This window comes from Musca domestica, unplaced genomic scaffold (genome assembly GCF_030504385.1).
Source record: "Musca domestica strain aabys unplaced genomic scaffold, Musca_domestica.polishedcontigs.V.1.1 37, whole genome shotgun sequence".
NCBI classification, from domain to species: domain Eukaryota; kingdom Metazoa; phylum Arthropoda; class Insecta; order Diptera; family Muscidae; genus Musca; species Musca domestica.
Genome location: NW_026712321.1, coordinates 4,549,071 through 4,572,112, shown reverse-complemented (window position 1 = coordinate 4,572,112; position 23,042 = coordinate 4,549,071). Strand labels below are relative to the sequence as shown.

The 23,042-nt window shown below is 32.1% G+C and overlaps 2 protein-coding genes across 2 annotated transcripts in view; both read right to left on the bottom strand.

Annotated features, from left to right (window-relative positions):
* Positions 1-2,191: 2,191 nt before the first annotated feature.
* Positions 2,192-3,774, bottom strand: LOC109611781 (uncharacterized). Its single transcript, XM_020035043.1, has 2 exons — positions 3,608-3,774; positions 2,192-3,539 (listed from the first exon to the last, which is right to left on the bottom strand). The coding sequence occupies exons 1-2, from the start codon at positions 3,772-3,774 to the stop codon at positions 2,192-2,194; spliced, it is 1,515 nt and encodes a 504-aa protein (XP_019890602.1).
* A 4,462-nt stretch (positions 3,775-8,236) lies between these two features.
* Positions 8,237-23,042, bottom strand: part of LOC101890079 (putative gustatory receptor 36c) — a 28,104-nt gene continuing 13,298 nt past the window's right edge. The window contains exon 2 of the mRNA XM_020035047.2: positions 8,237-8,427. Within this exon, the coding sequence (XP_019890606.1) occupies positions 8,266-8,427 (162 nt within the window). The 3' untranslated portion in view covers positions 8,237-8,265. The remainder of the gene's footprint in view (positions 8,428-23,042) is intronic.

The window sequence follows — 23,042 nt, the reverse complement described above, 5'->3', positions numbered from 1 at the left end:
ATGAGAAACAAATTTAAATGATATGGGCTAACTTTAAGATCAAGATCATAGGTTGAAGTCCCTTTTCTCCGACCATATTCAAATTATAGGTGTGCATAGCCGTTTGTCTACACTGTGAAAAATTTTGTTAGTGCGCAAATATTCAAAATACCTTTCCTTATTAATAGTATTTCAAATAATTTTTTCTTTGGTTTTACGAATTAAAATGAATATTTTTAGTGCGTTCTATGGTTTTTTGATACCTTAAGCATCAAAATAAATACAAAATACAGAGGTGTACAACCGATTTTTCTTCCCTTCTCAGTATTTTCATTGACCACTTACCCAGCAAAATATCTGCAATTTTTTTTATACATTTGGGTGCCATGGGCAACAAATTTAAATTATATGCGATAACTTAAAGATCAAGATCATTGGTTGAAGTCCCTTCTCGCAGACCATCTTCAACTTATAGGTGTGTATAACCATTTATCTACACTCTGAGAAATTTTTGTTAGTGCGCAAAAATTTAAAATATGTTTTCTCATTAATAGTATTTCAAATAATTTTTTCTTTGGTTTTACCAATTAAAATGAATATTTTTAGTGCATTCTATTGTTTTTTGATACCTTAAGCATCAAAATAAATACAAATTAGGGAGGAGTAAAACCGATTCCTCTTCCCTTCTCATTATTTTCATTGACCACTTACCCAGCAAAAAATCTGCCATCTTTTTCATACATTTGGGTGCCATGGGAAACAAATTTAAATGATATAGGCTAACATAAAGATCAAGATCATAGGTTGAAGTCCCTTCTCTCGGACCATCTTCAAATTATATGTGTGCATAACCCTATATCTACACTGTGAGAAATTTTGTTAGTGCGCAAATATTCAAAATACCTTTTCTTATTGATCGTATTTCAAATAATGGTTTCTTTCATTTAACGAATTAATAGGGAAATTACTAGAGCGCCATATTCTTTTTTGATATCGTAGGCATCAATATAAATCCAAATTCCAAAAGTTTACAATCGATTTATCTTTTCTCCGCAATATTTTTACTGGCCACTTACTCAGCCAAATATCTGTGACCCATTTTATGCATTTCGGTGCCATGGAAATCAGATTTGAATGATATGGGCTAACATAAAGATCAAGATCATAGGTTGAAGTCCCTTCTCTCCGACCACATTCAAATTATAGGTGTGCATAACCATTTGTGTACACTGTGAAAAATTTTGTAAATGCGCAAAAAAATGAAACATGTGTTATTGTCTGAAATAATTTTTACATTATTTTCTTTGATATTACGAATTAATATAAGAACCCTTGTCAACTTATATTGTTCCTGACTATCTTTAACAGCAATAAAAACCATAACTTCCGAGTCATGAGATCATTTTTATAAATAACTTTAATTTTTCCGATTGCTACTTGATCAGCAAACGTTTTATGGCCAAATTTGGACATTTTGGTGTCCTGAAGACCAAATGTAGCCGATATAGCTTAGTTAATACTTCTCTATCCTAGGTACAGGTCGCCCCTCGCAGGCTATAACTGAATTTTACATGTAAGCATCTACTTGTCTACACAGCGAGAAATTTTGTGAATGCGCAAAAAAGGTAAAATATTTATTATTAACAGTAGAAGTAAAATAAGAAGAAATTCCGCCATATTACGAATTGATATAGGAACCCTTTAGCGCAATATTGTTCCTGGATATAAATAGTTTTAATGTGCATAAAAATTCTAGGATTGCACTATCATTCTGATGTATTATCGCCACATTATCAGTAAACACTTATCCGACATGCAATTCATAATCACCTTTGGATCTCTGCAAGCCCAGAAACACACATAGAAATGATATGGCCTATATAATAATTTACGATAATAGGTTTGACTCTCCTCTCATGGGATATATAAGATTTGGATGAGTTTGCAATAATTTCGCTACACTGTGAGAAATTTTATAAATACGCAAAAGCACATTTTATTTTCGAAAAATAACAAATAATTATTTTTTATCGCATTACAGATTAAAATCGCTTATGTTTTATGTGCAATCGACTTTTTCAATACACTGTGAAGAAATTAACAATTTCTAATTTATAAATTTTATTAATACACCGTGAAAAAAATATCTATATTGAAATTAAAAAACCAAATTATCCCACAAAAAAGACGAAAAAAATAAATTTCCCTTATTTTAAGGTTTATCATTGAAAGATAACTCATCATAACGACTACTGCGCCTTATTTCCTCAGCCTCCGATGCCGAGTGCTCAAAATCGGTATGATCATCAATGTTGGAGGGAACAGAAACCCATTTTATGGTCGGGGATATGGAAACAATTGTTGCACGACGAATGGGACCGGAGACCACCGACGACGAAGATTGTGATGAAGACCAGGGGACGGGTCCTTGATTCTGCGAATGATAATAAGAATCTCCGGGCAAGGGTGCGGCCTCTTCTTCCTGATATTTTTGTGGTGGGTATTTTTGCGGTGGATATTTCTGATAACCATTATCCGATGAATGTTGTGAGGCCACATAGACGCCCTTGTAGGAGTTGTGATTTGATTGTGGATTAGGTTGATCATAAAAAGGATTACGGGGTGTGGAATATAGTGGTGGTGGCGATGTGGGAGGTGGAGAATGGTAGTCATTGTTTCCATTATCATAGCCGTGGTGATGGGTTGCATGTTCCATGGGGGAACCCATGTAAATTGGAGGTTGCTGCTGATATGGTGGTGGAGGTTCATGGTTCGAGGGTCGCCCTGGATTGCCATATTGAGGATTTTGTGAAACCGGACCAGGTGGGGGACCATAGCTTGGCCTTTGCTCATAGACATCTGGTTGATGTGGATCATAGAGTGGAGGTCGGGCATAGCTCACTTGAGGTTGTTCCATATTCTGTGGCTGATAATGCATCACCCCCGGTCCAGGTGGTGGTTGTTGATGTGGCTGAGAGGCCATCACATCCAATGGTTTGTTTGTCACTCCACTATAGGGTGATTGTAGATTTACATAGGGTTTCATTGCCTCCATAACTGTCGCCGAGTTCAAGGCTGCCGAGGCCAACATATCCGCGGGTTGCATTACCAAATTTGCTCCTCCCGTGGCCACCACTCCGGGTGAGACGGAATGTTGTTCTCTTGAGTTCATATCACCCATTTTGTTAAGACTACTGCGTCGTATATCGGTGGTCATAACCATGACGGTTGGATTCATGGAGTCCATGTGTTCTTTGATACAGCCCTGCAGCAGATTGACGAAAAAGAAAAAGGAAAGCAGAGTCAATGCGGTTATGGTTGAAGTACCACTTCTGCTCTTTTTACCACCACCGCCTTTCTTTTTTCCACCACCTCCTCCGCCTCCGTAATCATAACCAGTTCCACCTGTGAGCGGATGTACCGGAGGATGGGGATGCGGATGAGGATGTGGGGCCGGCGGTGGCACACCATAACCCGTGCCGGCAGTGGAATGATATGAATAACTGCCACCACTGGGGGCGGGAGGCCCCGAATGGTAGTCATATTCCGGGGGATCGTGACTGAAAATGGGAGAAGAGAAAAACTTCAAAATGAAAAATTCGAGAATAGAGAAAATCAAAAAACTCACCCATATCCCGAATGCCCTGGGCCACCACCACCACCGCCACCTGTCCATGCTCCATTCGGATGGGATCCCGATGAAATTAGCTGGCGAAAAGGATGTATCGATTGCAGACGTGGCCTGGAACCAAGACCTGGTGCATAGGCTGGATACATGAGGCTTTCATAAGCCATTTTCCAACAGAAAATTGAACTGAATGCTGTAACTCCTCAACTGCTACTGTTTTCGGTTTGGTTTTCCAGCCAAAGAAAAATGCATTTCTTTTATAATTATCCAAGCATAACGTTTACTGATGTGACAATGAATCTCACTGGAGCGTTGCGAAAATTGCTTAAAATGGGGCCAATGAAGAGCATAGTTTCAAGAACGAATGAAGAGAAATGAAACTAAGAGTGGGCTCCAGAGAATTTTTTTCTTCATTAAAAAACATGTTGGCTTTGTTTTTGAAATTTTGAATTTTGAGGGGGACAGGAATGGATTTTTTAATCTGAAAATGTCCTGAAATCTAAGCTGGGTTATTGAAAAATAACAAAACTTTAGTTTTCAGTCATATGGCTACAAGGTCATATGGCTACAAGGACAAAACGGAACGTGGATTTTTTAAAAAATATTTTTTCAAGGATTAAGAAAGGACATGGATATTTTAAAAATATGTTTTCAGGGAACAAGTAATATTTTGAAACAACTTTTGTTCAAGGACCAAAAATGAATGTGAATAGCTTAAAAGGAACGCGTATTTTAAAAAAAAATTGTTCAAGACCTTGGAAGCACTTGGATTTTTTTTTAAATAATGTTTCAAAAATCAGGAAAGAACGTGGATTTTTTAAAAATATTTTTTCAAGGTGGGTTTTTCAAAAATATTTTTAGGGTACCAAGATAGAGCGTGGATTTTTCAAAAATATTTTTTTTAGGGTACCAAGATAGAGCGTGGATTTTTTAAAAATATTTTTTAGGGTACCAAGATAGAGCGTGGATTTTTTAAAAATATTTTTCTGGGACCATGGAAGAACGTGGATTTTTTAAAAATATTTTTCTGGGACCATGGAAGAACGTGGATTTTTTAAAAATAATTTTTCAAGGACCTAGGAAGCGAGTGGATTTTTAAAAATATTTTTTTCAGATACCAAGATAGAGCGTGGATTTTTTAAAAATATTTTTTAGGGTACCAAGATAGAGCGTGGATTTTTTAAAAATATTTTTAGGGTACCAAGATAGAGCGTGGATTTTTTAAAAATATATTTTTTAGGGTACCAAGATAGAGCGTGGATTTTTTAAAAATATTTTTAGGGTACCAAGATAGAGCGTGGATTTTTTAAAAATATTTTTTTAGGGTACCAAGATAGAGAGGGAATTTTTTAAAAATATTTTTTTTTAGGGTACCAAGATAGAGCGTGGATTTTTTAAAAATAAATTTTAGGGTTAAAGATATAGCATGGATTTTTTAAAAATATTTTTAGGGTTAAAGATATAGCGTGGATTTTTTAAAAATATTTTTAGGGTACCAAGATAGAGCGTGGATTTTTTAAAAATATTTTTCTGGGACCATGGAATAACGTGGATTTTTTTAAAAATATTTTTTCAAGGACATTGTAAGCAAGTGGATTTTTAAAAATATTTTTTTTAGGTACCAATATAGAGGTTGGATTTTTTAAAAATATTTTTAGGGTACCAAGATAGAGGTTGGATTTTTTAAAAATATTTTTAGGGTACCAAGATAGAGCGTGGATTTTTTAAAAATATTTTTAGGGTACCAAGATAGAGCGTTGATTTTTTAAAAATATTTTTAGGGTACCAAGATAGAGCGTGGATTTTTTAAAAATAAATTTTAGGGTACCAAGATAGCGCGTGGATTTTTTTTTAAATATTTTTTAGGGTACCAAGATAGAGCGAGGATTTTTTAAAAATATTTTTCTGGGACCATGGAAGAACGTGGATTTTTTAAAAATATTTTTAGGGTATCAAGATAGAGCGTGGATTTTTTAAAAATATTTTTAGGGTACCAAGATAGAGCGTGGATTTTTTAAAAATATTTTTCTGGGACCATGGAAGAACGTGGATTTTTTTAAAAATATTTTTTCAAGGACATTGTAAGCAAGTGGATTTTTAAAAATATTTTTTTTAGGTATAAATATAGAGGTTGGATTTTTTAAAAATATTTTTAGGGTACCAAGATAGAGCGTGGATTTTTTAAAAATATTTTTAGGGTACCAAGATAGAGCGTGGATTTTTTAAAAATATTTTTAGGGTACCAAGATAGAGCGTTGATTTTTTAAAAATATTTTTAGGGTACCAAGATAGAGCGTGGATTTTTTAAAAATAAATTTTAGGGTACCAAGATAGCGCGTGGATTTTTTTTTAAATATTTTTTAGGGTACCAAGATAGAGCGAGGATTTTTTAAATATTTTTTAGGGTACCAAGATAGAGCGAGGATTTTTTAAAAATATTTTTCAGGGACCATGGAAGAACGTGGATTTTTTAAAAATATTTTTCTGGGACCATGGAAGAACGTGGATTTTTTTAAAATAATTTTTCAAGGACCTTGGAAGCGAGTGGATTTTTAAAAATATTTTTTTCAGATACCAAGATAGATCGTGGGTGTTTTAAAAATATTTTTAGGGTACCAAGATAGAGCGTGGATTTTTTAAAAATATTTTTTATGGTACCAAGATAGAGCGTGGATTTTTTAAAAATATTTTTTTCAGGTACCAAGATAGAGCGTGGATTTTTTAAAAATATTTTTTAGGGTACCAAGATAGAGCGTGGATTTTTTAAAAATATTTTTTAGGGTACCAAGATAGAGCGTGGATTTTTTAAAAATATTTTTTAGGGTACCAAGATAGAGCGTGGATTTTTTAAAAATATTTTTTAGGGTACCAAGATAGAGCGTGGATTTTTTAAAAATATTTTTAGGGTACCAAGATAGAGCGTGGATTTTTTAAAAATATTTTTTAGGGTACCAAGATAGAGCGTGGATTTTTTAAAAATATTTTTTAGGGTACCAAGATAGAGCGTGGATTTTTTTTTAAATATTTTTTAGGGTACCAAGATAGAGCGAGGATTTTTTAAAAATATTTTTCTGGGACCATGGAAGAACGTGGATTTTTTAAAAATATTTTTAGGGTATCAAGATAGAGCGTGGATTTTTTAAAAATATTTTTAGGGTACCAAGATAGAGCGTGGATTTTTTAAAAATATTTTTCTGGGACCATGGAAGAACGTGGATTTTTTTAAAAATAATTTTTCTGAGACCATGGAAGAACGTGGATTTTTTTAAAAATAATTTTTCTGGGACCATGGAAGAACGTGGATTTTTTTTAAAAATAATTTTTCTGGGACCATGGAAGAACGTGGATTTTTTTAAAAATAATTTTTCTGGGACCATGGAAGAACGTGTTTTTTTTTTAAAAATAATTTTTCTGGGACCATGGAAGAACGTGGATTTTTTTAAAAATAATTTTTCTGGGACCATGGATGAACGTGGATTTTTTTAAAAATAATTTTTCTGGGACCATGGAAGAACATGGATTTTTTTAAAAATAATTTTTCTCAGCTGTGGGAACGGGTCGTGGATTTTTAAAAAAAATATGTTTTCAAGGACCAAGGAAGAATGTTAATTTTATAATTTTGTTTTTCAAGGACCAAGGAAGAATGCTACTTTTATATTTTTTTCAAGAACCAAAAATTGACGTATATTTTTTAAAAATATTTTTTAAGGACCAAGAAAGAACTTGAGTTTTTAAATATTTTTTTAAGTATCAAGAAGGAACGCGAATTTTTTTTAAATATTTTTCGAGAACCAAGAAAGAACGTGGATTTTTTTAAAAGATTTTTTTAACAAAGTTTTTTCAATATATTTTTCAAAATAAATTTTTTTCTGATATTGGAATTTATTCAGGCTTAATTCCATTATTGTTGTTTTTTAAAAAAAACATTGGTTTTTTAGTGGAGAAAGATGGTAATGTTTATTTTTTTTCTCAATATTTTTTTTAGAAAAGTTAAAAAAAAAAACTTTTTTTTTGGAAAAAAGTAAACTTTTTAAACATATTTTCAAGGGCAAATAAAAAGCGTGAATGTGAGTCATTACTGGTAAAAAAGGGTGCATGTCATTTCAGTCACTTCTCCCACAATGCTCCTTGATCTACTTTTCCTTATTCGTTTGATTTTCTTCCATTTTTTTTTGTTCCACTTTCAGCAAATCTTAGGAGTGTCCCTACCTTCTACTTTCCTCAACTTATTTTATCAATCAAAATTTAAGCTGAATAAGCTGAAAAATTGAAAAAAAAATAAATTGAAAATAATTTCATATTATTAGAATGAATAGAAGCCACGGATGGATGACATGCAACGAAAACAAATTTTTGTAAAATGCAAATATATGGAATGCGTGCCAGCGATGGGTGAAGTTATGCCATGGCCAATTAGGACTAGCCCCTTTCAAATGTTTCGCACTTACAACCACAACTAATGATAGCAATTTCTTTTGTTGGCTAACCTAAAGCCAATGGCTTTTGGTGTTTTATAATCCCATTTAGCCTAAGCTTTTAAGCCATTCAAGCCAATGCAGTTTCCGCCAACTTTTAAGGAGTGTTAAAATTGCAGATTTTTAAAATTTCCAAAATTTCTTTATTATCCAAAACAACAACAACAACAAAAACAAAACCAATCATTCATTGTAATTATTCTTGTAGTCATATTGTATTAAAACTATGGCATTCGATATTGTTGAACCGAAAATGGAGAATACCATGGCCCGATTAAATTTGAACAGGCCCACCAATTTCATTTCAATGGGGAATTTGGCCAGCTGCAGGGAGAAGTTTTTGAACTGCAAAGAAAGAGAAAGATAGAGAGAGAGAAATTAGAAACTTTCAATTTTTAACAATACTATTTCAAGGAGCAACCGGAAATGCGGATTTTTTTTTTAAATATTTTTTCCAAACCCCAAAGAACCCATGGTTTTTAAAAATATTTCTATCAAAAAATATTTTTAATAAAAATATATCAAAAATATATTTTAGGAACAGAAAACAGTCAGGGATTTTTAAAAATATATATATTTTTTGGCTATTGGAAAGTCATGAATATCCAAATATATTTTCCCAATACTATCGAAAAATCGGAAATATTTTCGATAAAATATTTATCTTTGTTAAATATTTTCGATTTCGAAACATGTTTCAGGTCAAACTGAGAATTGGAAATTTTACAAACAGTTACAGCAATATTTGGTGCCTACTTTTAGGCAAACATTTTTGAAAAACTTTGATGCCTACTTTTAGGCTCTTTTATTAAAAAAGTAATATTTCAAGGACCAAGAAGAAAGAAGGGTTTTCTTAAAATATTTTTTTAAATATTTTTAACATAAAATCTGGGATATTATTATTATTATTATTATTATTATTATTATTATTATTATTATTATTATTATTATTATTATTATATTATTATTATTATTATTATTATTATTATTATTATTATTATTATTATTATTATTATTATTATTATTATTATTATTATTATTATTATTATTATTATTATTATTATTATTATTATTATTATTATTATTATTATTATTATTATTATTTTATTATTATTATTATTATTATTATTATTATTATTATTATTATTATTATTATTATTATTATTATTATTATTATTATTATTATTATTATTATTATTATTATTATTATTATTATTATTATTATTATTATTATTATTATTATTATTATTATTATTATTATTTTATTATTATTATTATTATTTTATTATTATTATTATTATTATTATTATCATTATTATTATTATTATTATCATTATTATTATTATTATTATTATTATTATTATTATTATTATTATTATTATTATTATTATTATTATTATTATTATTTTATTTATTTATTTTTTTTTTTTTTTTTTTTTTTGAAACAAAAGCCTTTCAGGTATTTTAAAAAAAAATCTGTGGCTATCGCAGAGTCATGGGGAATGAGAATTGGGAATTTTACAAACAGTTGCAGCAATATTATGGTGCCTACTTTTAGGCAAAACATTTTTAAAAAACATTGATGCCTATTTTTTGGCTCTTTCATTAAAAAAAGTAATATTTTTTTTATTTTTAAAAAAAGTAATATATTAAGAACCAAGAAGCGCGGATTTTATTAAAATATTTTTTAAATGTTTTTAACAAAAAATCTGGGATTTTATTATTATTATTATTATTATTATTATTATTATTATTATTATTATTATTATTATTATTATTATTATTATTATTATTATTATTATTATTATTATTATTATTATTATTATTATTATTATTATTATTATTATTATTATTATTATTATTATTATTATTATTATTATTATTATTATTATTATTATTATTATTATTATTATTATTTTATTTTTTTTTTTTTTGAAACAAAAGCCTTTCAGGTATTTTAAAAAAAAAAATCTGTCGCAGAGTCATGAATATCCAAAAATATTTTCTCAATACTATCGGAAAACCGGGAATCTTTAAAAACATGTTTCAGGACACACGAAGAATGTATTTTACAAACAATTATAACAATATTATGGTTCCCACTTTTAGGCAGAAAAATGTTTAAAAAACGGTGCCTACTTTTAGGCTAATTAAAAAAAAAACTTACACTCTCCTCCAAACTTTTGTCCAATCTCAGGCACATTAATTTACCATCCCGCAACAACTGACCCGTCTCTCTGGCCAAATCTACCGGCCTCAATAGGCCAAATCGAAATATTAACAAATCCGCATAAATCACGCCAAAAGTAAAGGGTACAAATAAGGCGGCCCATTGATTCCACTGGATCATAACATACATTTTCCCCAGCAAAAGATACCAAATAAACACAAAGACCATATTATTTAAATAAATTGTTATCAACAGGCATACACCTTGAATGTCATACATGGCATTTATGCGGTGCACCAGCTGCTCCAACCGATACTGGGACGATGCCAGTTCATTCAATAACTTGGCCAATTTTTCACTTTGTCTTATGAAAATTCCATGCTTTATCAAATTTCTATTGCGGCAATGGCTCAACATTTGTGATTTCAATAAAATCTCCCGGAGTTCTTCTCTGATTACCATTTGCATGACACTCACATTACTGATGGTGTTATAGTAATGGGTCATGATTACACTTAAAATAATCGCCAATGAATCAATTACACCAATCCAAAACTGCGACCATTGAATGTTCGGGTGGCCCACGGCACTACTTTCCATTGAAATACAGAAATTCGCTATGAGGCCCACAACAAATTTCAGCACAATAGCCCGGTCAAAATAATGCTCCACACGGTCACTGAGGGGCCACATTTTTCGGAATTCGCTACGCATATCCTGCAAATAATTTAGGGTTCTCATAAACTCCTGCCGTTTGGTCCAATTCAAGAATATTGTCAGCAGGATGGCCACCATCCGGATACAGCAGACAATGATACGAACTTTGAGGGGGAAATGCAGTTTCAAAAAATTTCCCGGACTCAAATGGAGTTGGGTAAAAATCAGCGGTAATATACCGCACATGGCTACATTTATTATACCACAATAAATACTCAAGATGCGTGAGGTATAGACTTTGCCTGTTTTCAGGTCATAACCGAACGACAGGATACCCAGGAGTAGGGAGAAGTAGTAACAAATGGCCAATATCCAGCGAGATGGACGTTTCATTGAGACTTGCAGAATACTACTGACCAACAAATGAAAGGTTTTCATACCTAGCAATTAATTTACGACTTAAAAACTAATCGATTTATTTGATTAGATAAAATCAAATTTCAATAATTGAATTTTTAATTATTGTTGTTTTTGCTGTTACAAATCCTCAAAACAAAACCACGTAAAAGAAATTGCAATAATTAGACACTGAAACAGAGAATCTGATTCAATAAAAACATTGAGTAGATGATATTTTCCCACAGAAAAATTCATCGATTATCGATGATTTTTTCCTATAGAAAAATTTCATCGATTATCGATAATTTTTTCCTATAGAAAAATTTCATCGATTATCGATGATTTTTTCCTATAGAAAAATTTCATCGATTATCGATGATTTTTTCCTATAGAAAAATTTCATCGATTATCGATGATTTTTTCCTATAGAAAAATTTCATCGATTATCGATGATTTTTTCCCTATAGAAAAATTCATCGATAGTCGATGGATTTTTTCCCTATAGAAAAATTCATCGATAGTCGATGGATTTTTTCCCTATAGAAAAATTCATCGATAGTCGATGGATTTTTTCCCTATAGAAAAATTCATCGATAGTCGATGGATTTTTTCCCTATAGAAAAATTCATCGATAGTCGATGGATTTTTTCCCTATAGAGAAATTCATCGATAGTCGATGGATTTTTTCCCTATAGAAAAATTCATCGATAGTCGATGGATTTTTTCCCTATAGAGAAATTCATCGATAGTCGATAGATTTTTTTCCTATAGAAAAATTCATCGATAGTCGAAGGATTTTTTCCCTATAGAAAAATGTCATCGATTATCGATGAATTTTTTCCTATAGAAAAATGTCATCGATTATCGATGAATTTTTTCCTATAGAAAAATGTCATTGATTATCGATGAATTTTTTCCTATAGAAAAATTCATTGATTATCGATGATTTTTTCCTATAGAAAAATTCATCGATTATCGATAATTTTTTCCTATAGAAAAATTCATCATCGATTATCGATGATTTTTTCCTATAGAAAAATTCATCATCGATTATCGATTATTTTTTTCTCTAGAAAAATGCATCGATTATCGATGTTTTTTTTCCTATAGGAAAATGCATCGATTATCGATGTTTTTTTCCTATAGAAAAATGCATCGATTATCGATGTTTTTTCCTATAGAAAAATGCATCGATTATCGATGTTTTTTCCTATAGAAAAATGCATCGATTATCGATGATTTTTTTCTATAGAAAAATTAATTTTTTCCTAGAGAAAAATTCATCGATTATCGATGATATTTTCTCCGTATAGCAGAAAAATTCATCGATTATCGATGATTTTTTCTATAGGCAAAAATTAATTTATCTATAGAAAAAAATCATCGATTATCGATGCATTTTTTCCCTATAGAAAAATGTCATCGATTATCGATGATTTTTTCTTATAGAAAAATGCATCGATTATCGATGATTTTTTTTCTATAGAAATATGCATCGATTATCGATGATTTTTTTCTATAGAAAAATTAATTTTTTCCTATAGAAAAATTCATCAATTATCGATGAATTTTCTCCTATAGAAAAATTCATCAATTATCGATGAATTTTCTCCTATAGAAAAATTCATCAATTATCGATGAATTTTCTCCTATAGAAAAATTCATCGATTATCGATGATTTTTTCCTATAGAAAAATTCATCGACAATCGACGATTTTTCCCATAGAAAAATTCATCGATAATCGATGATTTTTTCCCATAGAAAAATTCATCGATAATCGATGATTTTTTGCTATAGAAAAATTCATCGATAATCGATGATTTTTTGCTATAGAAAAGTTCATCGATTATCGATGATTTTTTGCTGTAGAAAAATTCATCGATTATCGATGATTTTTTCCCTTTAGAAAAATCCATCGATAATCGATGATTTTTTCCCTATAGAAAAATTCATCTATAATCGATGATTTTTTCCCTATAGAAAAATTCATCATCGATTATCGATGATTTTTTCCTATAGAAAAATTCATCATCTATTATCGATGATTTTTTCCTATAGAAAAATTCATCGATTATCGATGTTTTTTTTTTCCTATAGAAACAATTATCGATGATTTTATGGACACCCAAAACCCAACTTACACTCTCCTCCAACCGTGAATCCAACATGGGCCACCATAGTGCCCGTTCCTTTAAAAGCCTTGCCGTTTCGACAAATTGCTCCTCTATCTGCAACATATTTTTCCTACTCATTTGGATGTCCATGTAGTAGCAAAATATTACCAAGGGAACCAAATACAGTGACCAGTGACTATATACCCTCCAAAGGTGCTCGTCATTGGCCCACACATAAAGTATGTAATAGACTGCAATGTTATTCATATAGACGGTCAGTAGGACCATTACAACTTGTATGTCAAACAAGTTGGTTATACGCTCAAATAAAAGTTGCATTTGGTATTGAATCCGAGCCAGCTCATCGATTTCGTCAGAAAATTGACAGGATCGCGTCATTAAAAATCCACAACCAATTTTATGGAAACTCCTCAGCCTGACCAGATGATCGCAGTCATCCAGGATTCCCTGCAGCTCTTTATTAATGGCGATCAACAATGTACTCACATTGGCCAAGGCAATGAAGTAATGGGTCATAATAACACTAATGACCCCATTCAGAAAGGTCATGACGAATAGAGCCACCATATGATGTTGAGTTCGCCAAATGGCCAAATGTTCCAAAGCATAACCCATGTTCGCCAGAAAACTCCAAAGGAATTTCGTTTGTATAGATCGATTATATTCTGATTCCAAACCCTCATTCCACTTGGGCCATTTCTTGTGGAAATATTCCCGTATTGCTTCGAGGTCGTTAAAGGTCTGCATGAATTTTTCCCGTTGGCTCCAATTGAAGACAACCGAAATTAGAACCGAAGCTATTCGTATCACATAGATTGCCAACCAAACTTGTTGATGTAATTCGGATATTGAAACATTTCGCTGATACAAATCATCAACGACAAGTCGAGGTATGATTGCAACCACAACCAAACGAATAAAGGCACAATACCACGTACTAAGCGGATTGGTCGAAAACCGACGCGATTTCGTGTCATAGGAAAATGCCAAAAGTCCCAACATTTTGGAAGAATAATAACAAAGCGATATCAAGAGATGAGTTATATTAGCCATGGTGTGCTAATCCCTACTAGGCATAGCTGAGGTCATACCAATGTGAACACCAATCTAATTTTAATGAGGCTAATAAAAAGTTGAACACACACGATTCAATTGTTTTTAAAGTATCTCCAGGGAGTTGGATATTAACATTAAAAATAATTAAAACAAATTAATTACAATTAGTTGTTTCTAAATTACAATCGATGACATTTTTCTTAGGAAATATTTCATTGATTATCGATGATATTTTCTCCGTATAGAACAAAATTCATCGATTATCGATGATACCTTCCGTATAGGAAAAAAAATTATCGATTATGTATGATATTTTTTGTATCGATTATCGGTGCTATTTTCTCCGTATAGCAAAAAAATTCATCGATTATCGATGATATTTTCTCCGTATAGCAAAAAAAAATCATCGATTATCAATGACATTTTTTTCCGTATAGCAAAAAAAATTCATCGATTATCGATGACATTTTTTCCGTATAGCAAAAAAATTCATCGATTATGGATGATATTTTCTCCGTGTAGGAACAAAATTCATCGATTATCGATGACATTTTTCGTAGAGAAAAAATTCATCGATTATCGATGATATTTTCTCCGTATAGCAAAAAATTCATCGATCATCGATGATATTTTCTCCGTATAGAAAAAAATTCATCGATTATCGATGATATTTTCTCGGTATAGCAAAAAAATTCATCGATTATCGATGATATTTTCTCGGTATAGCAAAAAAATTCATCGATTATCGATGATATTTTCTCGGTATAGCAAAAAAATTCATCGATTATCGATGATATTTTCTCTGTATAGCAGAAAAATTCATCGATTATCGATGATATTTTCTCTGTATAGCAGAAAAATTCATCGATTATCGATGATATTTTCTCCGTATAGCAGAAAAATTCATCGATTATCGATGATATTTTCTCCGTATAGCAGAAAAATTCATCGATTATCGATGATATTTTCTCCGTATAGCAGAAAAATTCATCGATTATCGATGATATTTTCTCCGTATAGCAAAAAAATTCATCGATTATCGATGATATTTTTCGATGATATTTTTCGTAGAGAAAAAATTCATCGATTATCGATGATATTTTTCGTAGAGAAAAAATTCATCGATAATCGATGATATTTTTCGTAGAGAAAAAATTCATAGATAATCGATGATATTTTTCGTAGAGAAAAAATTCATCGATAATCGATGATATTTTCGTAGAGAAAAAATTCATCGATAATCGATGATATTTTTCGTAGAGAAAAAATTCATCGATAATCGATGATATTTTCAAAAAGGAAAAAATTCATCGATAATCGATGATATTTTCAAAAAGGAAAAAACTCATCGATTATCGATGATATTTTCAAAAAGAAAAAAATTAATCGATTATTGAGGATATTTTCTCCGTATATAAAAAAATTCATCGAATGTCGATAATATTTTCCGATTATCGATGATATTTTCATATGGCAAAAAAATCATCAATTATTAATGAATTTTTTAAGGGAAAATTTGTCGATTATCTTAGAACTTTTATTTTAATTTTGTTTGCCACTCACGCTTTCCTCCAGCGGTTCACTTTTCAACGGAAGATGCGTCTGACGATCTCGAAGCAGTTCTTGAAATTTTTGTTGGAAATCCACAAAATCGAACATGGATTGGAAGAAGATTTTCAAATCCATGTGGAAAAAAATCAAAGTGCACCATATAATTATGACGGCCCATCGGCTGTAAATCTGCAGAATATATTCATGCTGCAGTACCATATAGGCCATATAGATAACGGTCACCGTATGCATGTAGGTGTTGGCCAGGCAGCAGCCACCCTGAAGCTGATACATGTTATTGATGCGATTGCCTAATGACTGGACCTGGAACTGGGCTCTCATCAGCTCATCCAGATCCCTGGCCAGACGTTCACACGCCCCGGCCACCAAGTGGCCCCTCATCTCTATGCTCCATAAGTTGTGGGTCAATTCCAAAATTCTCTTCACTTCCTCATAGATGGAGCCCAGCAAGTAGTTAAGGTTCACCATGCAGCAGTAGTAGTGGAACATTATCAGATTCAGAATCACGCACAGCACGTCCACCAGGCAAATTTCAAAAGAGTTCCTCAATTTAAAATAGATGTCAAGGAAATTCCACGAGACCACAAAGAGACCTAAATTCGTCACAAATCCCAAATAGAATTTCCATTTGATATCATTTTCCATTTTCTCCTCAAGTTTCTCGTTGCACGACCATCGTTTGCAGAATGCCCTGTGGAACTCCTGGAATTCGCCCAATATGGCCACGTATTGATGACGTTTGGACCAATTGATAACCACCGAGATGAGAATTACCGCAATACGTGTCAGATATATAACTCCACTGATCCGAATATGTAGATCATGACCCTTGGAGGTGGTCGGATTGAAATCCATTCGCAGCAAAATGGGCAGTACCGAAAACATGCTGGCACCCATCAAACCACTGTAGACCGTCATGAGGGGTGAGGTGTAAAATTCCCCGGTTTTTCGATTAACACAAAACCCTACCAGCCCCAACACAAGGGAGGTGAAGTAGGTTAAAGCCACCAGCCAGGAAGTGGAGCGACGCATCACCTTAACACTGTGACAGAAACCAAACGACTAACATGGTCTCAGCCAACCTAATAGCAGTTGAGGTCCAACGATGACAATCTTTGGTAAATTATTTATTTGAAGGATCAAGATAAGGCAGGAAGGATGTTCTGGGTAGGCGACACAGGTGCGTCCATCATGGCTTCATCAAGTAGTTAATTAGGGTAATATGTAACATTGTACAGTGGAATCTATTTTTGTAAGAACTTGTTATCGATAATTTTCTGCTATTTGGAAAATATAATCGATAATTGATGTTTTTTTCTATAGGGAGAAAAAATCATTCATAATTGTTGAATTTTTCTGCTATACGGAGAAAATATCATCCATAATCGATAAATTTTTCTGCTATACTGAGAAAATATCATCGATAATCGATGAATTTTTTTGCTATACGGAGAAAATATCATCGATAATCGATGAATTTTTCTGCTATATCGACAATCGATGATTTTTTTTGCTATACGTAGAAAATATCATCGATAATCGATGAATTTTTCTGATATACGGAGAAAATATCATCGATAATCGATGAATTTTTTCTCTACGAAAAATGTCATCGATAATCGATGAATTTTTTCTCAACGAAAAATATCATCGATAATCGATGAATTTTTTCTCTACGAAAAATATCATCGATAATCGATGAATTTTCTTCTACACGGAAAATATCATCGATAATCGATGAATTTTCTTCTACACGGAAAATATCATCGATAATCGATGAATTTTCTTCTACACGGAAAATATCATCGATAATCGATGAATTTTCTTCTACACGGAAAATATCATCGATAATCGATGAATTTTCTTCTACACGGAAAATATCATCGATAATCGATGAATTTTCTTCCACACGGAAAATATCATCGATATCGATTATCGATGATATTTTCTTCCACACGAAAAATATCATCGATAATCGATGAATTTTCTTCCACACGAAAAATATCATCGATAATCGATGAATTTTATTCCTATACGGAGAAAATATCATCGATTATCGATGAATTTTCTTCTACACGGAAAATATCATCGATAATCGATGAATTTTCTTCTACATCGATAATCGATGAATTTTCTTCTACACGGAAAATATCATCGATTATCGATGAATTTTCTTCTACACGGAAAATATCATCGATTATCGATGAATTTTCTTCTACACGGAAAATATCATCGATAATCGATGAATTTTTCTGCTATACGGAGAAAATATCATCGATAATCGATGAATTTTTCTGCTATACGGAGAAAATATCATCGATAATCGATGAATTTTTCTGCTATACGGAGAAAATATCATCGATAATCGATGAACTTTTCTGCTATACGGAGAAAATATCATCGATAATCGACGAATTTTTCTGCTATACGGAGAAAATATCATCGATAATCGATGAATTTTTCTGCTATACGGATAAAATATCATCGATAATCGATAAATAATTATCGAGAAATTTTTTATAGGATTAATTTTTGAAAAATTTTTAATTTTCAAATATTTTTTTTTTAATATTTTTTTCGAATATATTTTTTAACTCACACTTTCCTCCAGCCTCTTGTTGTTTAGACATTGACATGGTTGACGTTCCCTTAACAGCTGCCGGATATCCTTATAAAAATCCACATAATCAAACATGCTATAGAGAAACTTTTTCAAATCCAAATTGTAGAAAACCAATGCTATCCACATCAAAATGACGGACCAGCTGCTGTAGCTTTGAATAATATATTCGTGTTCCGTCAGCATATAGAACATATAGAATGTGGTCACATTGTTCATGTACATATTGGTCAGGCAGCAGGCAACCTGAATGGCATAGATCTGATTAATGCGGGTGGCCAGCAACTGAATCTGAAGTTGGACCAGCATCAAATCGTCCAAATCGCTGGCAAGATGCCCACAAATTTTCTGTCATATGGGCCGCTTGCCAGGTAGCCCATCATCCGTAGGTTCACCAAAGATTGGGTGAGTTCCAAAATTCGGTAAAACGATATCCGCCAATTGTATTTGGTGTAACATCAATTTGGGCAGTAATCAAATGGATAATTAATTTCTAATGAAATTTGATGGACTATCGACCACGAGAACATCAGCGATGAATTGGATAAGACATTGATTCAAAATAATATTTGAGGTGTAATTAATAAGTGATTTATGGATTCCCTTAAACCAAACTATGATTGTTTCCAGGGTAAATTTTTGCAAAGAAAAGTCATCGATAATCTATGGATGTTTTCTTACAGATGGATTTTTTCCTATGGAAAAATCATCGATAATCGATGGATTTTTTCCTATGGAAAAATCATCGATAATCGATGGATTTTTTCCTATGGAAAAATCATCGATAATCGATAGTTTTTTTCCCATAGAAAAATCATCGATAATCGATGGATTTTTTTCCTATGGAAAAATCATCGATAATCGATGGATTTTTTTCCTATGGAAAAATCATCGATAATCGATGGATTTTTTCGCATAGAAAAATCATCCATAATCGATGGATTTTTTCGCATAGAAAAATCATCCATAATCGATGAATTTTTTCGCATAGAAAAATCATCGATAATCGATGGATTTTTTCCCATAGAAAAATCATCGATAATCGATGGATTTTTTCCCATAGAAAAATCATCGATAATCGATGGATTTTTTCGCATAGAAAAATCATCGATAATCGATGGATTTTTTCGCATAGAAAAATCATCGATAATCGATGGATTTTTTCCCATAGAAAATTCATCGATAATCGATGGATTTTTTCCCATAGAAAAATCATCGATAATCGATGGATTTTTTCCTATAGAAAAAGTTCATCGATAATCGATGGATTTTTTCCTATAGAAAAAGTTCATCGATAATCGATGGATTTTTTCCTATAGAAAAAGTTCATCGATAATCGATGGATTTTTTCCTATGGAAAAATCATCGATAATCGATGGATTTTTTCCTATGGAAAAATCATAGAAAAATCCAATGGAAAATTCATCCACAATCGATGTATTTTTTCCTATGGAAAAATCATAGATAATCAATGATTTTTTCCTATGGAAAAATCATAGATAATCAATGATTTTTTTCCTATGGAAAAATCATCGATAATCGATGGATTTTTTCCTATGGAAAAAATCATCGATAATCGATGGATTTTTTCCTATGGAAAAATCATCGATAATCGATGGATTTTTTCCCATAGAAAAATCATCGATAATCGATGGATTTTTTCCCATAGAAAAATCATCGATAATCGATGGATTTTTTCCCATAGAAAAATCATCGATAATCGATGGATTTTTTCCCATAGAAAAATCATCGATAATCGATGGATTTTTTCCCATAGAAAAATCATCGATAATCGATGGATTTTTTCCTATGGAAAAATTATCGATAATCGATGGATGTTTTCCTATGGAAAATCATCGATAATCGATGGATTTTTTCCTATGGAAAAATCATCGATAATCGATGGATTTTTTCCTGTGGAAAAATCATCGATAATCTATGGATTTTTTCCTGTGGAAAAATCATCGATAATCTATGGATTTTTTCCTATGGAAAAATCATCGATAATCGATGGATTTTTTCCTATGGAAAATCATCGATAATCGATGGATTTTTTCCTATGGAAAATCATCGATAATCGATGGATTTTTTCCTATGGAAAAATCATCGATAATCGATGGATTTTTTCCTATGGAAAAATCATCGATAATCGATGGATTTTTTCCTATGGAAAAATCATCGATAATCGATGGATTTTTTCCTATGGAAAAATCATCGATAATCGATGGATTTTTTCCTATGGAAAAATCATCGATAATCGATGGTTTTTTTTCTATGGAAAAATCATCGATTATCGATGGTTTTTTTCCTACAGAAAAATCATCGATAATCGATGGTTTTTTTCCTACAGAAAAATCATCGATAATCGATGGATTTTTTCCTACAGAAAAATCATCGATAATCGATGGATTTTTTTCCTATGGAAAAATCATCGATAATCGATGGATTTTTTCCTATGGAAAAATCATCGATAATCGATGGATTTTTTTCCTATGGAAAAATCATCGATAATCGATGGATTTTTTTCCTATGGAAAAATCATCGATAATCGATGGATTTTTTTCCTATGGAAAAATCATCGATAATCGATGGATTTTTTTCCTATGGAAAAATCATCGATACTCGATGGATTTTTTTCCTATGGAAAAATCATCGATAATCGATGGATTTTTCCCCTATAAAAAAATCGACGGATTTTTTGTCGATAGAAAAATTATTCAGAAGGTTATTCATTTTTCCCACTTACACTTTCTTCCAGCCTCTTGTTCTGCAGGCTTTGACATGGTTGACGTTCCCGCAACAGCTCCCGGATATCCTTATAAAAATCCACGTAGTCGAACATACTGTAGAGGAACATTTTCAAATCCAAATTATAGGAAACCAATGTGATCCACAACACAATGACGGTCCAGCAGCTGTAGCTACGAATAATATATTCGTGTTCCGTCAGCATATAGGTCATATAGAATGTGGTCACATTGTTCATGTACATATTGGTCAGGCAGCAGGCACCCTGAATGGAATAGATACGATTGATGCGGGTAGCCAGCAATTGAACCTGCAGTTGGACCGCCATCAAATCATCCAAATCGCTGGAAAGACGCCAACAATGCCTGCCATATGGACCACTGCCCAGGTGGCCCATCATATGTAGTCTAACCAAAGTTTTGGTCAGTTCCAAAATCCGCTTCAATTCTTCATAAATAGAACCCAGGAGGAAAGCAATGTTCACCATGCAGCAGTAGTAGTGGAATATTATCAGATTAAGAATGATGCACAAGGTGTCCACAACGTAAATTTCAAATAAGCTTTCCAATTTGAAATGAACCTGAAGAAATTCCCAGGAGACCACAAAGAGGCCCAAATTCGATATTAAAGACAAACAAAATTTCCACTTGATTTTACTTTCCAACTTTTCCTGTAGCTTTTCATGGCATTGCCATTTTTGGCAATACGACCTGTAGACACTCTGGAATTCCCGCAATATGGCAACATGGCGGTGGCGTTGTATCCAATTAATCACCACCGTTAGGAGGATGACAGCTATTCGTATGATATATATGACACCAGTGATACGAATGTGCAGATCGTGACCATTCGAGATTGTCGGATTAAAATCCATGCGCATTAAAGCGCGTAGGACATAAAACATGCCAACGCTCAAAATGGCGCTATACACCGTCAGCCAAGTCGAGGTATAAAATTCACCCGTCTTTTGGTCATAACAAAACGACAATACCCCAAACAGAATGGAGAAGTAATAGCTCACGGCTATCACCCATTTTATGGAGCGACTCATTGCGTTAACGCTTTGAAATCAGTGAGGTAACTAAAACCTCCAAATGAATTTAGTGGAAGTCTAACCTCGCCAGCAATCAATTAATAATTAATTTTAAATGAAATTTGATAGACTATCGCCCCAGAGGACATCAGCGATTAATTGGATGAGACGTTGATTAAAGGTGAAATGGCGAAGAGGGTTATGTAAATGTATTTAGGGTGTAATGAATACGTGCCGATGAATTTTTCTCTATATGGAAAAAATCATCGATTATCGATGTTTTTTCTACATGGAAAAAATCATGGATTACCGATGTTTTTTTCTATACGGAAAAAATCATCGATTACCGATGTTTTTTTTTTTTCTATACGGAAAAACTCATCGATTACCGATGTTTTTTCTACACTGAAAAAATCATCGATTACCGATGTTTTTTTCTATACGAAAAAAATCATCGATTATCGATGTTTTTTCTATACGGAAAAAATCATCGATTATCGATGTTTTTTCTATACGGAAAAAATCATCGATTATCGATGTTTTTTCTATACGGAAAAAATCATCGATTA